Consider the following 15,029-nt stretch of genomic DNA (forward strand, 5'->3'; position numbering starts at 1 on the left):
AGAATGGAGGGCAAGCTGTTCAACCTCAATTGCCTCCTATCCAAGACACAGACTATTATTAAATCAGTCATGGAACTTCAGTATGCAGACAACTGTGCCTTGTGCGCCCACTCAGAAGAAGATTTTCAAAAAACAGTTGACATCCTCTCTGAGGCCTACAATCAACTGAGTCTCTCACACCACACCAAGAAAACGAAAGTGCTTCATCAACAGGCTCTGAACTACCAGGATCCTGCTCCCACAATCAAGATAAACAAAGGGACCCTGGTGAACATTGAGCACTTCCCCTGCCTCTGTAGCTATCTGTCATAGAAAGCTGACATTAAAAAGGACATTCAGCACTGCCTCCAATGTGGCAGTACAGCTTTCGGACGTTTGAGAAAATGTCTTTGATTATGACATCAAGAGCAAAACCAAACTTCTTGTGTACCAGGCCATTGTCATCCCTGCTCTCCTGTACATACCAAAACCTGGGTCACACACAGTAGGCATCTCAAGGCTCTTGAAAGATATCATCAGTGGTGCCTCCGCAAGATCTCCCAAGTGAAGGGGGTTAACTCACGCACCAACATCTGCATTATGTACCAAGCCAAAGCTTTCAGCATTGAAGCGATGATCATCAGCCACCAACTCTGTTGGGCTGGTCATGTTCTTTGAATGCCAGACAATTGACTCCCAAAGCAGTCACGTTCTCACAACTGAGCCATGGCCAACAGATGAAGGGAGGGCAGAAAAAGCACTTCAGAGACGCACTACATGTTGGCTTTGAGGGTAACGTTGACATGAACTTATGAACTAAGCCCTTGACTGATTAAAATGGAGAAGTACCTTGTGGCAAGGGTCCCAGCACTTGGAGACCCAACGAAGACCGAGAAATGGAGAAGGAGGTAAGAACATGACACAGCCCAACTCAACAATCCTGATCCACCCCTTCCACCAGGAAACATCTGCCCTGGCTGATGAGATGAATGGATCCCAAATTGGTTTCATTAGCCACCTGCAGATGCACCTGCAATAGCCAACTATCATTTCTTGGAAGACAATTCTCCTCGAACTTCGAGGGATCGCTGATGATGGAACAATAGTGGGAGGATTAGTTGAATTATATTATCTAAACGGCATCCACATTGGCACTAGAATACTTCAGTCTGCAGCATAGTCTATTCAAAACAGTATTCACCACATATGTAAATCAACTGGAGTGCTTTTGTGTGTGTATGTTAAAATTCTACCTGGAACAAACAATACCTGGCACAGTAAATGTCTCTAGTATGGACAGGGAAAATATGTATTTTTAAAATACATATGCATGGAAACTCCCACATCACTTAGATCTGGGGGGAAAAAATAGCTGTTTAGAAAGCTTCGGATTTTTTTCTCTTCATATGGCTGATCCCTCTTTTTTGTTTTATTTTAGAATTTAAAGCGCTGTGAACATCTGTTGTGACTATTTTTTGTTTGACTATTATAAGTTTTGCATATCCTTTCCTTTTTTTAAATTCAGTTTTCAAACATGACAAAACATAAAAGAAAATGTTTAGGCTTTCTGTACTTATTATATGATGAGCAAACGAAATGCCCATGTCTAACTTTTGCATGACTGCTATTCCATGCACTTAAATATTTACAGTTGCTAATTTCAGTGGACTGGAAAAATCCCGTAAGTACTTTGCTTAGTAATCTTATCCTATGTGCCTTGTTTCTGGGAGAAAATAGGCAAGGCAGGAAAATAGGCAAGTCTTAACTTGCTGACAGTGCAAAACACTTAAGACAGTATTCATTTTCAAATTTCTCTTGTTCAGTGTGGTACTTAAAACGAGAGAGAAATTTATTTCCTACCCTTTCCTGGGTAATTTCCCTAAACTGAACGAGCTGTAAGTCATTCTGTGTGTACCAAGGAAACACTAAATATACTCAAAAAGAGAAGGATTTACCAAGACACAATAAGCAGCACATGTGGGGGTCACTACTGAAGACAGATCTCATACAGAGGGCAGTGTTTGAAACCAGAGGAACACTGCATAACATGTGTGCTCAGTACCAGACACTAACTACAGAACTACCTAAACTGACGACAAAACCACACACACTAAACTATAAGTTCTAACTGCTATTTACGCTAATAGAGTCTCAATAATTAACTGTGATGCACAGGAAAAAAAACAAGAGGAGAAAAGCCTGGATGGGGAGCTCCAACTCAGGCAACTAGCAGGAAGAAGGAAACGAGGGGAGGATCAGCATGGCACCACTCTATATAGTCTTGGGAGAGGCCACAGGGAGTCTGCAGGTACATGTGCCATCCTGATAGGTACCACTGCAGGAAAAAATAGTCTCTAGCTCTAGTGTGCTAGGTCCAAACACACCTGACTTAGAATACACGCCCACTCAGGGGTGTTCACTAACCTGGAACACACATCTGCCATTTGAAGAAGAACACTGTTTGAAGTTAATGCTATACTGAGATAATGGATATCGTTACCCACTCAGAGCTCTTTTCAGTCTAAGACAACATTACATCATTGCTTATTAGGTAGGTTACCTTCAAAACCGTAAGAAAGAAGCCTTGCATTCTACAGAATCTGAATCTACGACAGATAAATACCTTAAGATGAGAGTTTGAGGGCTCTGTTGTGTATCAATATCCTTTCTATCTTGCATCCAATCAACAGAAAGTGTACTATATCCTGCAAGTCTCCCTACTTACCACTGGATGATTTTTCCTAGAGTACAGTCCAAGGCTCTGATCCTGCAGTTTCTTCTGTCTAGGTGGACGACAGCACTTGAGCACAGTCCACAAAAAGCAATTCCACTGCAAGGGAAGAAGTCTGTCCACACATAAGAAATCACAGGATCAAGACCCAAGACCTGTCCTATCTTAAAGTTAAAAAAGCTACACACAGCATAAAGAATATCCATTATTTCTGCATTGTTCTTTCCCTCTTGTAGCTCTTTTCATGTTCTCTCTCCTTCCCAGTCCCAACATAAAAAACAAAGCCACTTAGGGATTTTCCAGTTTAGGTGAAGGCATCTGTATACAAGCTTTCAGTCTCCAAATATGCCAGTCTGTATCTGATATTAGCCATTAAGTCATTTGGATTAAGGATAAATGTACAACTTTCATTTCATTGTTAGGAAACCGAGATCTGACTATTTGAAAGACAAAAGATTATCCAAGGTACAAAATGATCTATATTACTTGCACATAGATTTTAATCACATAATAGGTATAGTAACTAATTTTTTGTATGTTTTTCAACTATTCAAATATAGATTTTATCTCGTTCCCTCAATAGTGCATTCTCTCTCCATAAATTACCAATGCAGATATTTATGTAGTTATGTTTTAGAGTTCAGAACAGGTATGTCTGTGTGTTAGGATTCCCTCCAAGACCTCTTTCCACTCGGCTTCCCAAGAACTCAGCTCAACTCCAGCCATATTAAATAAAAGTGTAGTGTCCCTTTAAATATAAAGAATATGCCTGAAGCAGCATAGTGGATCAGTCTGAGGCCTACTTCACACTGGGACCTTCTTTGGACTACTCAGTCTGTCACCCACAGGCATCCTCTACCTGTATGTGAGTTTCGGACAGACCCCCTAGACTCTGATTCTTCCTCAAGAAAGGGAAGGTTTCATTCATCATCTCCTGGGAGCCCTCGAAAGAGGAAGCACAAAACAGATCAGGGCCATCTGAAACTGAAGAGAGAACCATCCTCCTCTTTGTTGAGGACAGGATCTCAGGGTAGAGCCAAGCTGTCAAACCATGTCTCCCCAGTACAGAGACAGGAGGATTCTGTTACCATACTACTGACTCCAGAACTGCCTGTGGGATGGCTGTCTAGTCTGGTACCTGTGCATGCTGCTGTGATGATGCCACTTTTGGTACCAACAATCCCACCAGCATGTGTGGCAGCAACAGACTTGCTCTGTCTGTACCAAACTCTCCAATGACACAAGATAGGTATAGCATTGGTACCTCCTGTGTTTCCGGGCCCCCGGACCTCTTCTGCTTTGGGACAGAGATCACTAGTGCTGACAGCTTCAGTACTGATGAAAAGCCAAATGCCATCCTCAGTATATATGCCTGCTGGCCTAGCACTGGTGCCCCACTCACTTTGACCTCTGTACTGAGGGGTTCATTGAGTGGGGACCTACTAGGTCTTATTCATTGGCACTAGTAGTGGACCTTTTCTCAGTACCAAACACTTCTATCAGGACTTCAACCTCTTGGGACGCATTTATGGTATCGACTGTGGTTCTGATGCTTGTACTGACCTTGCCCTGGTTTCACTGGATTGGACACCATCAATGCCCACTGGTTATTGAGAGGCTTGCTTCTACTCCAATTCTGAGTCCTGCAACTCATCTCTGTCACCGCATTGAAAGATTGCGCAAGCCATCCAAATGTGCAATTGAAGGACAACATTGGTACTGAAAGCGGAGCTGCTCTTATGGCAAGGATAGGTCATCCTGGCTGATTCTGTCTTGGCTTTCTACACATACTGTACTCTTACAGTGGCCTCTGTGGGGTGTTCCTTGCTCCCACAGATCTAGCTCTCTGCCCCCAGTTGAAGGGAAGATTGGTCCACCTTACAAAAAGTGGCAACCTTCAGAAAGACCTCTGCAGATTTAGGATGCTGCTTGTCTTCCTGAACCACCTCTGTTGGATGAGCCCTTGCTGGCAGATTAACTTTTCCCTCAGGGGATACCATCAGTTCCAGGAATTCTGTCCTTGTCCTCTTTGGATGACTCAGTGGTCTCAGGTTCAGGTGGGTCTCCACTTCCAGAGAATTTTAAATCCTACCAAGACCTACTTAGGAGACAACTACAGCTTTGGGTATCCAAGCTGAGTTGGTATAGGAAAATATCTACAAGTTGTTTGACATCCTTCGGCCAATGACTCCAGGAAGGGTAAACTACCTGAGTAATTGTATTTTGGTGTACACCAAAGTTACTGTCCTCCATAGCTAAATATATGGATTAACCATACTATGTTCCATTGCAGGGATCTGAGTGTTTTTCTTTTCACCCAGTGTCAAACTTCCTAATCGTTGTGGCCACTAATGAGAGACCACAGGAAGGAAGATTTAAGTTGACTCCAAGGGAAAAAGAACCTAAAAGACTGGACTCTTTAGGAAGAAAGATTTATTCTACTGCCTCACTCCAGATGAGAATAGTGAACTAACAAGCTCTGTTAGCAGAACATGATTTTTCTCAAGTGGGAGGTAATATCTAGATCGCTAAATGACACAAAAGAGGAGTTCCTGGCTTTCCTAGCAGAAGGTTGGCTGGTTGCAAAAACCTCACTCCAATCCACTCTTGACATTGCAGATGCTTGCTCCAGGGCAGTGGCCTCTGCAGTTATGAGATGGGCATCCTGGTCATGTATTTCCAGTTTAACGCCAGATATTCAACCATCTATTGAAGACCTATCTTTTGATGGTCAGTCTTTTGTTTTCAGTGAAGGCCGATGAGATGTTGCACTCCTTTAAAGATTCACTTGCTACCCTCTGTTCACTGGGAGTCTGTCCAGCCACCAGGCAATGTGACTTAAGTCTCTACTGCAGTAGTCAACAAAGAGACAGCTCTTCTATCCTCCGAGGCAACATGACATCTCAACAAGGAGATACAAGCCTCAGAAGAGGAGGTCATCTAACTCCAGTTTTAACAAATCAACTCACCCTCCCCCTGCTGTAGGGAAACACACCTTTTGACTTCTTCTTTGAGGACAGTGATATGATCAGCAGTGGTCTTTCTGTCCCTTTATCCCCTTTGGGGACAGAGTCACATCCCTCAGAAGTTGGGAGGTAACAACCTCAGAGAAGTGGGTCCTAAGTACAGTGGGTCTGGTATATTAATTCCAGTTCTTCTCCATTCTTCCTGCCCACCATCCTTCCCTCGCCCCTTTCAGGGACCCATCTCTTGAGTCTAACTGTAATGCTTCCTGGGGGAACTCAGGATTCTGAGATACCTCCCTGCCACCTGCCGTTCACCTGCAGGACAAGCACTTAACTCAAGGGAACTTCCCTCATTCTAGAGCTTAGACTTAATTAACTAGATACTTTCATGTCCTAGAGTAATAGTCACCCAAAGTCCTTGCAGTGTTTTACAGCCCGGCTTGACAGTAATCTCCCTTCACGAGACTGACACTGTGTCAGTTTGTCTCCTCGGTGAGGGAGGAGTGTATTTCCTCCTGTGTGTTTCCTTGTACCCCCAGATATTCCCTAACAATCCTTTGTCTTTAGTCATAGACAGGATGTTCTGTGCTGTTTGTTTTTATTCTGTGAATTTCCTCTCTCAGACTTTGCAATTGTGTGTGTATGGGGGGGGGTAACTATGCAAATAGGCCTACAATGTGAGTCCACACATGACTAGATAGTGTCTATTACGTCCTGTCTGAAAGGAACATGTGCAAGGCATATCACTTCCTAGTGTACCTGTCTTAAATCCAAGACCCTGAGAACATACTTTTCAGTATAGATACATAACATCTTAAATATTATATGTACATATATTTCACAGTGATTATGACTACCAGTGGGTTAGAGACCTAAAATGTCACTCTTTGAATTATTCTGCATATATCTGACCCAGGGGATCTCTGTAAAACCCTATCCAGCCCTTGTGCCCTCTGCCGGTTAGCAGTAAGAGGTCAAAGTACTACTTCAAGAAGTTTGGACTCTGCTTTCCCTGAGGACTGTAAAGGAAATTCCCCTGCAGTTTCAAGGGCAGGTTTTTCTACTCCTGCTATTTTCTGATCCTCTAGTCTTAGAGAGGACTGATGCCCCTATTGGATCTTCGGGCTCTCAACAAGTTCAGCAAACAAGATTTCACATTGATTTTTCTGTCCCTAGATTGCAACTGTTGGTATGCTGCCCTCGATCTTTGAGATGCATACTTTCACATGGCAGTGTTAAGTCACGGGAGATTTCTCAGATTTGTGATCGGAAGCTGCAATTATCAGTATAGTTTAGATGAGCTATTACCAGCAGGAGAGTGAGTTTGTGTGTGTATGGGGGTGGGGGGGATGTGAGAAAACCTTGATCTATGCAGGAAATAGCCCGACTTGATTATGTAAAGAGTTGTCACTTTGGATGGGCTAGCACCAGCAGGAGAGTGAATTTGTGTGGGGGGGTGGAGGGTGAGAAAACCTGGATTTGTGCTGGAAATGGCCCACCTGTTGATCACTTTAGATAAGCTATTACCAGCAGGACAGTGGGGTGGGAGGAGGTATTGTTTCATGATTTCTGTGTGTATATAAAGTCTGCTGCAGTTTCCACGGTAAACATCTGATGAAGTGAGCTGTAGCTCACGAAAGCTCATGCTCAAATAAATTGGTTAGTCTCTAAGGTGCCACAAGTCCTCCTTTTCTTTTTCAGTATAGGGTACTTCCCCTGGCCTGTGATCAGTGCCTCATCCGTGTCTTCCCTTAATTTGATTGGCTGGTTCAGGAGTCATCCCAGGACAAGGTTCATTGCCATGTCAGGTTCATCATCTGCTATTCAGTCATCTGGGACTCATTTTGAACAGGAAAATGTCAACACTCTCTCTCTTAGAGACTTGAGTTCATTGGGCTTTATTTGATTCTGAGTTTGACTACTGTTCCCCAATAGTAATTTCAAATGATTTACAATTTATGCATGTTGCTCAGGTTTCATCCCTCTGGCATTTCTTGGACTTGTCTTAAGTTGGTAGGCCACGTGGCTTCTTGTACTTATGTAACAGAGTATACATGGCCATCTCCTCTAGAGAGAACAGGAGTTGAATCTTCATATCAATGTCCTTGAGTTGCGGGCAGTTCGCACAGCTTGCCCCGATCCTTTCTCTCTTACATCAAGGGCTTGCCGGTCCAAATGTTGACTACTTATGCCATATCTGATCAGCTTTGCCAAGTGGTAATGAGCTTTTGGGAATTTTGCATCACAGAGGACGTCACTCCGATCGCTGCACCCTTACCTGGTGTACAGAATCAGCTAGCTGACTTCTTCTGGAGGGGATTCTCCAACAACCACGGGTGGTCTCTCAAAACCAGCCTCCTGAGGTGTATTATTCGGGTGAGTGGCATTCCTGAAGTCAATTTGTATTTTTACAAAAGACAGCAAGAAGCATCACCAATTTTATTCTCAAGTGGACCACAGTCTGGGCTCGTTCACTGTTGCCTTCATGTTGGAGTGGGGACTGGGGTGAATATATGAGTTTCCCCAATCCCTCTGGTTCCACAGGTCATTCACAGACAAACTAGGCCACATCAGGTTAATCCTAACAGCCCTGGCCTGGCCAAAACAGTGCTGGTTTTTTGGACCTTCACAATCTTTCAGTTTAACCATCTCATACTCTGCTTCTCCTTCAAGACCTACTGTCACAGAAGAAGGTTGAATACTACATCCAGACCCAAATAGCCTCTATGCTATGGCCTGGCTTGTGAGGGTATGTCTACACAGCAAAGAAACACCCGCGGCTGACCCATGCCAGCCAACTCTGGCTTTCGGGGCTCGAGCTGCGAGGCTCTTTCATTGCTGTGTAGACTTCCGGGCTCAAGCCCAGCCTCTGAGACCCTCCCACCTGCATCCGGGGCGGATGTGAATGTTGGCAAATTGGTATTGCATTCCTTATTTAAATAGACTCAGAAACCTACACTGTACATTACTGCTTGTGAGTCATGGAATACACATCTAGAACCACCCAAAGAAGAAAACATGGTTACTTATCTGTTCTGCAACTGTTGATCTTTGAGATGTGGGTGCAGATGTGTATTCTGTGACCCATTCTCCGATCCCCCTCTACTGGAACATTGGGCCATCTCCTGCGGTGTGAAGGAACTGAGGGGAGGTCATGTACAGCTCTATTTAGCCTCGGAGGTGGCCACGCGGGTGTGTAGGCCATGTGTGCCGCCCCAACAGGTATTGCTGGGGAGGGAAAAGTCTCCGGCTCCAGTGCACTAAGCACAAACACACCTGAGCAAAATACATTTCTATGCAAATGTGTTTACTTCAGTGGAATATGTATCTGTACCCACATCTCAAAGAAAGAGAGTTAAGGAACAGGTAAGTAATTGTTGTATAACACTTATAGGACATTTAAAAAAGATGGTAGTTGATTACATGTGTTAAATGTGTGCAATTTGGTATAAATGGACAGACTGTGGTAGGCCTAAAATTACCCTGCATAATTTGTTTTCAAAGTGCTGAATGCAACAGTAATCTGTATTAATTCAAAGTTTAGCTGTTTGTTATTTATGGTCTGTTAGCTGGTGGGCTTATACACCAACCATAAAAGGTGAAATCCTGGTCTAAGCAACTGCACCCTCCCAGTTCTTTCACTCAAGCTTTTTCTTCATAAACATGGAAACAAAGATTCAAAATGACAACAAGAAACCCAAAACTGTCTCACTGTCCCTTTGCCCTTGTATCCAGGGCTTCGCAGCCCTCCCTTCACAGCTGAAGCTTTCCCCCAGCTGGCTTCTGTTCCCAGCAGGTGTTTCTCAGGTCTTCTGCCTGACAAGTGCAGAGAGCCCTTTCCCTGGTCCTTCCCTGACCCTGGGTCTGTCCTGTCTGCTTCTCTGCCTGGGAGGTATGACACATTACATGCAAGTTTGGTAGATCACATGCTTACTCCTACTCATGTGCCCTACACAACTACATCTCTCATTTTAAAGGGCCCAAGGACCGTAACCGGCACATTAGGTTGCTTACATCTGCTCCAAGGTCCAATGTCTGTTACATGTCTTCTTCTACTTTTGATTTTTGTTTGTCTACAAATTGTCATCTTTGGAAGATCCTCACTGGATCAGGCATTGTATATTCCCCTAACTTTGTAGCCCCTATCCATGGGCCAGAAATAATAATTTAATTCACCATGCTGAATGTAACATACTGAATATATGGGATAAATAAGTTCATCAGAGAGCATAACAAATGCCAAGTTAAGCTACATAGAGAATGGTTATGCAGAATAGATGGAATTCATAAGCAGATTTTATTTTATGTCAATATCTTTGAGTAGTAATAAAACTGCTTCTAAATATGTTTTTGTTTTTTTTAAGTTTTTTCACAAGGCATTCACCATTTAACAAGAATTGTGTAATAGTGGGATAGTTTCTTCTTGAAATACTAAAAGTAGGCTTTATTTGGTGACACTAAAATATCAAAGCAGAGGTTAGACTTGGTCACCAGGCTTTGGATGTTTCCAACTCCGGTAGGAGAGAATGTTTATAGTATTCTTTTCTGCTAGGAAGAGTGTTTCCCAGTTAATCATTCTTTACAAAATTGACAGCAGTTTTTCCCCCCTTTTGTTACAGACTCTCCATTTGCCAGTTCCCTGCCTGGGCAGTGATAAACATGGGCAGTGGTAAGTGTTTATTTAAGCAATGCTGAGTATGCATATTTCTATAGTTATTCCATTTAAAGGAGGACTTTTCCACACTCCAAAACAAAAAGTACAGAAACCTAGTCTTCAGCTAGTAGCTTTTTGGAATGTTGATTTTTGTCTTAATAAAATTTGTCTTTGTTCCAAGCAGAAGGGAAGCTTCCTTTGTCCTGAAGAGAAATAATAAACATATTCTCTTTCTGCCAGAGATTGATATGAGGCACCCATCATCCTACATTAAACCTCATCCTGACAGATAGAGGAACTGGTCACAGAACTAAAAATTTGTGGTAGCTGAGGTATAGTGATGTTGACTTGATCACATTTAAAAAGTGAAAATTGAATAAAGTCCACACCTGGTGCTTTAAAAGGCCCCGTTTCACAAAAATGAAAACAATTATGAGCCAAATCAGCTGGGAGGAAGAATTAAACAGGAAAAAAGGGAATAACAGGGAATAGTTTAAGAACACTTTACTTGATGCCCAAAAAAATCACAATCGAAAGAAGGCTATACTGGTTAATAAGCCAGATAAAAGATAAACAACTATATATAAGAAAGGGAAAGTGAATAGTAATATAAATCAGAAGCTAGGATTTGTAGAAAATTGATAAAAGAAGCAAAGGGAAACAAGGAGAAATCTGTGGCCAGAACAGTTAAGACAATAAGGAGGTGATTTTTTTTTTTTTAAAAGAATACTAGGATCCAAAAGAATCCCAACAATGGATTTAGTCTATTGCTAGATGGAAAATCATACAATTATCAACAGTAATGCAGAAAACACAGAAGTGTTCAATAAATGTTTCAGTCCTGTATTTGGGGGGGAAACAGATGTAGTCATTACAGTATGACACTCTGTGTTCCAATATTATCTCAGAAGAATGTTAAACAGCAGCTGCTAAGTTCGACATTTTAAAATCAGTAGGTCCAGATAACTTGTATCCAAGAGTTTTTTAAAGTGCTCACTTAGAACTTGCTGGACTGTTAATTTTGGTTTTCAATAAGTCTTGGAATATCAGGGAAGTTCTGGAAGACTGGAAAAAAGCTAATGTGCCAGTATTTAAAAAGGGTGACTAGGAAGACCTGGATAGTTACAGACCTGTCAGTCTGACATTGAGTCTGGGCAGGATAATGGAGTGGCTCGTATGGGACTCAAGACGGTAATATAATTAATGCCAGTCACCGTGGGTTTGTGGAAAATAGATAATGTCAAACCAGCTTGAGATCTTTTTTTATGAGATTACAAATTTGGTGGATAAAGGTAATAGTTTTGATGTCATATTATACTTAATACTTCTGTAAGACGTTTGACTTGACTTCTTTAAAAAAAACAAACAAACCTTGATACAAAATTAGCATGACACATAACTGTAAATGGGGAGTCATAATCGAGTGGATGTGTTTCTAGTGGGGCTCTGCAGGGATTGATTCTTGGCCCTACATTATTTATTGTTTTTTAAGAATGACTTGGAGGAAAACATAAAATCTTCACTGATAAAGTTTGCAGATGACAGAAACGTTGGGGGTGTGGTTGACCTAGATTGGTAACCTGGGTGCAAGCAAACAATATGCATTTTAATATAGTTAACGTGTATATCTAGAATTAAGGTCATATTTACAGGATTGGGGGGACTTGATCTGGGGAACCAGTGACTCTGATTTAAGGGGAAAAAAATGTGCGTGCGGTAGATCATCAGCTGAACGTAAGTTCTCAGTGTGACACTGTGGCCAAAAGGGCTAATACGATCCCCTTAGATGCATAAATGGGGGAATGTCAAGTAAAAATAGAGAGGCTATTTTACCTCTGTATGTGGCACTGGTGCGACTGCTGCAGGAATACCATATCCAGTTCTGGTGTTCACAATTCAATGATGTTGATGAATTGGAGAGGGTTCAGACAGCCACAAGAATGATATAAGGAGAAGAAAACATGCCTTATAGTGATGGACTCAAAAAACACAGACTGTTTAGCTGAAAAAAACAAAGGTTAAGGGGTGATTTGATTACCTACTTGGGGAACAAATATTTGCTAAAAGGCTCTTCAACCTATCAGGGGAAGGTATAACTCGACTCAGTGTCTGGAAATTGTAGCTAGACAAATTCAGCCTGGAAATAAATTGTAAATTTACAACAATGAGGGTAATTGACCATTGGAACAATTTACCAAGGGTTGTAGTGACTTCTCTATCACTGGCAATTTTAAAAACAAAGTTGGATGTTTTTCTAAAAGATATGTGCCAGGAGTTACTTTGGAGAAGTTCTGTAGCCTGTGCTAGACAGGAAGTCAGACTAGGTGACTAGTGGTCCGTTATAACATTGCAGTGTATGAATACATGTATCAGAGTCTGTATTCGCAAAAAGAAAAGGAGGACTTGTGGCACCTTAGAGACTAACCAATTTATTTGAGCATAAGCTTTCGTGAGCTACAGCTCACTTCATCGGATGCATACTGTGGAAAATACAGAAGATGTTTGTTTTTATACACACAAATCATGAAAAAATGGGTGTTTATCACTACAAAAGGTTTTCTCTCCCCCCATCCCAATGTCCTGCTGGTAGGACAGTGATCACTTTAGATAAGCTATTACCAACAGGAGAGTGGGTTTGGGGGGGGGGGGGAGGGAGAAGGCCCACCTTGATTATCATACACATTGTAAGGAGAGTGATCACTTTAGATAAGCTTTTACCAGCAGGAGAGTGGGATGGGGGGAGAGAAAACCTTTTGTGGTGATAAATACCCATTTTTTCATGATTTGTGTGTATAAAAACAAACATCTTTTGTATTTTCCACAGTATGCATCCAATGAAGTGAGCTGTAGCTCATGAAAGCTTATGCTCAAATAAATTGGTTAGTCTCTAAGGTGCCACAAGGACTCCTTTTCTTTTTGTGAATACATGTACTAGTTGTTATAAATACTGAATATACAAGTTCAGTTTTGGAGGTTTGAAATATGGGCTCCATAGCTAAGATTGCACTGCGACTTCCACTGAAAGCAGGGCTAAATTTCCTCTGTGGCATACTTTAGCTGAGTTTAATTTCAAAACTTGGCATAATAACTCTTCTAGGGACAATTACATTTTCACTAAACTTTGTTTTTCCTAAAGAAATGAATTTGCAGGAGAAACATCTTATCCTCCCTTTTTGAAATCTTGCCCTGCCTTTTCTCTTCCTTGAATTCATCTAGCTAAACAAGCATATTCCCCCCACAAGCTTCAGACTTTACATACATATGTATTCTGGTAAGATCTCAGAACGCAGCCACTTTTTGAAAATTTAAAACTAAACATATAGGGGGTTATTTCCTCTTATTTCCCCTTCTCGTGTTCACAATTCAAGAAGGATGTTGATGAATCGGAGTGGGGTTAGATAAGTCATGAGAAGGACCTAAATGAGTTTCACCAAGCTTAGCATACTGAATGGCTCAAATCTGTAAACTGCTGCAGTTTCAAATTTAAAAATGCAATGCTTTTATTTTTGATTTTTCACAGGCAGTTTTCAGTCTGATTCGTCAGTGGGAGGGAAGGATTGACCTGGTTTTTGGGATATGTGGGGTTCAGCAGGGGTGTGTTCTGGCGAAGGGAAGAAAATAGGTGATTGCTCAGAGAGGAGATGAGGGGGAGTTCAGTTCCTCTGTGCTAAGGGACCTTGTCTTGAAGAATTCCAGTGTTACTGCTGCTTTGGCTTCTTGAGTGCAGTGGGCTAGAGGAAGAGAAGTGTAGGGGATAGGGTCTGTATTCTGATGAACTTCTTATGGCTAGAGGAGTTTTTTCCCTCAACTCTGAAACCCTCTAGCTCAGGCCCCACTTTGTTCCCCTCCTCCCACACACACAACCCTACATCCTCCAGCTCATTATCCCTGATCATCCCCATGCCTTCACTCAAAACTCCCTCTCTTACAGCTCCACTCCTGTGGCACCCTACTTCCCTATCATAGTCCACATGTAAAACATGTGTATAAAAGTTTAAAGGCTGGGAGTGTGGGGGTCTCTCCGGGGATATGAATGCAGCTCTCCAGATGACCATAAAAAAAACTGCAAAGTAAGAAAAAAAGCAGTTACTCTCTCCCCACATCTATGCTACTTACACTCATCGATTCTGCTTTTGAATCACAGGTTCTGCCTTTCCACCATTTGCAGATGTGGGGGTATGTGGGTATTAGGCCTTAAGAAATCTTAAGAAGCAGGTATTAAAGAAATGGACTTGTTTTTGTTTATAAACATAGCTTTGTGAGGATCTAGAAAAATTCCATCTGCCTGACAGATTTTTGTTAGTGTCCATTTCAGTGGAGATTATTAGATGTATACAACCTTGTAATTTACAACAGGGACTTCCATAATGAGCAGAACCCAGAAACCATACAGTAGTGAAAGTTGATACAATTAAAAGTAAAAAATATGCATTATTTAAAAATGTTCCAACATATGGCAAATAATGAAAACATCTCAAGTCCACTAGGAACTCAACTGGATGCCTGCTCGTTTCTGCCTTTCACTGGGATCAGTATTTCCAGTTACTATTTCCTAGCATGCTGTGCAGAGAGTGCTACTGCTGTTAACAAGTCTGCACAGACATACAGAGTGGTGAGGAGGTGAAAGTAATGCCATCTGTCTGGGCTGAAATTGGACTGATATAATTTGGGCTATGTGACTCATGGAATGTTGATGCTG

The 15,029-nt window shown here is 41.9% G+C and overlaps 1 protein-coding gene across 7 annotated transcripts in view; it reads left to right on the plus strand.

Moving 5' to 3' along the window:
- The window catches only part of PRRG1 (proline rich and Gla domain 1), a 44,906-nt gene that overhangs the window by 7,770 nt on the left and 22,107 nt on the right, over window positions 1-15,029 (plus strand). For 4 of the 7 annotated variants that reach the window (XM_073358163.2, XM_073358156.2, XM_073358168.2 and 1 more), the window contains one exon: window positions 10,296-10,345. Coding sequence is in view for 4 of the 7 variants with exons in the window: in XM_073358168.2 (XP_073214269.1) it covers window positions 10,336-10,345 (10 nt within the window). In the remaining 3 variants the exon portion in view is untranslated. Of the gene's footprint in view, window positions 1-7,924; window positions 8,053-10,295; window positions 10,346-15,029 lie in introns of all 7 variants that reach the window. The other 3 variants (XM_073358146.2, XM_073358151.2, XM_073358136.2) reach the window with 1 other exon arrangement.

Source organism: Lepidochelys kempii, chromosome 1 (genome assembly GCF_965140285.1).
Source record: "Lepidochelys kempii isolate rLepKem1 chromosome 1, rLepKem1.hap1, whole genome shotgun sequence".
Taxonomy (NCBI): Eukaryota; Metazoa; Chordata; order Testudines; family Cheloniidae; genus Lepidochelys; species Lepidochelys kempii.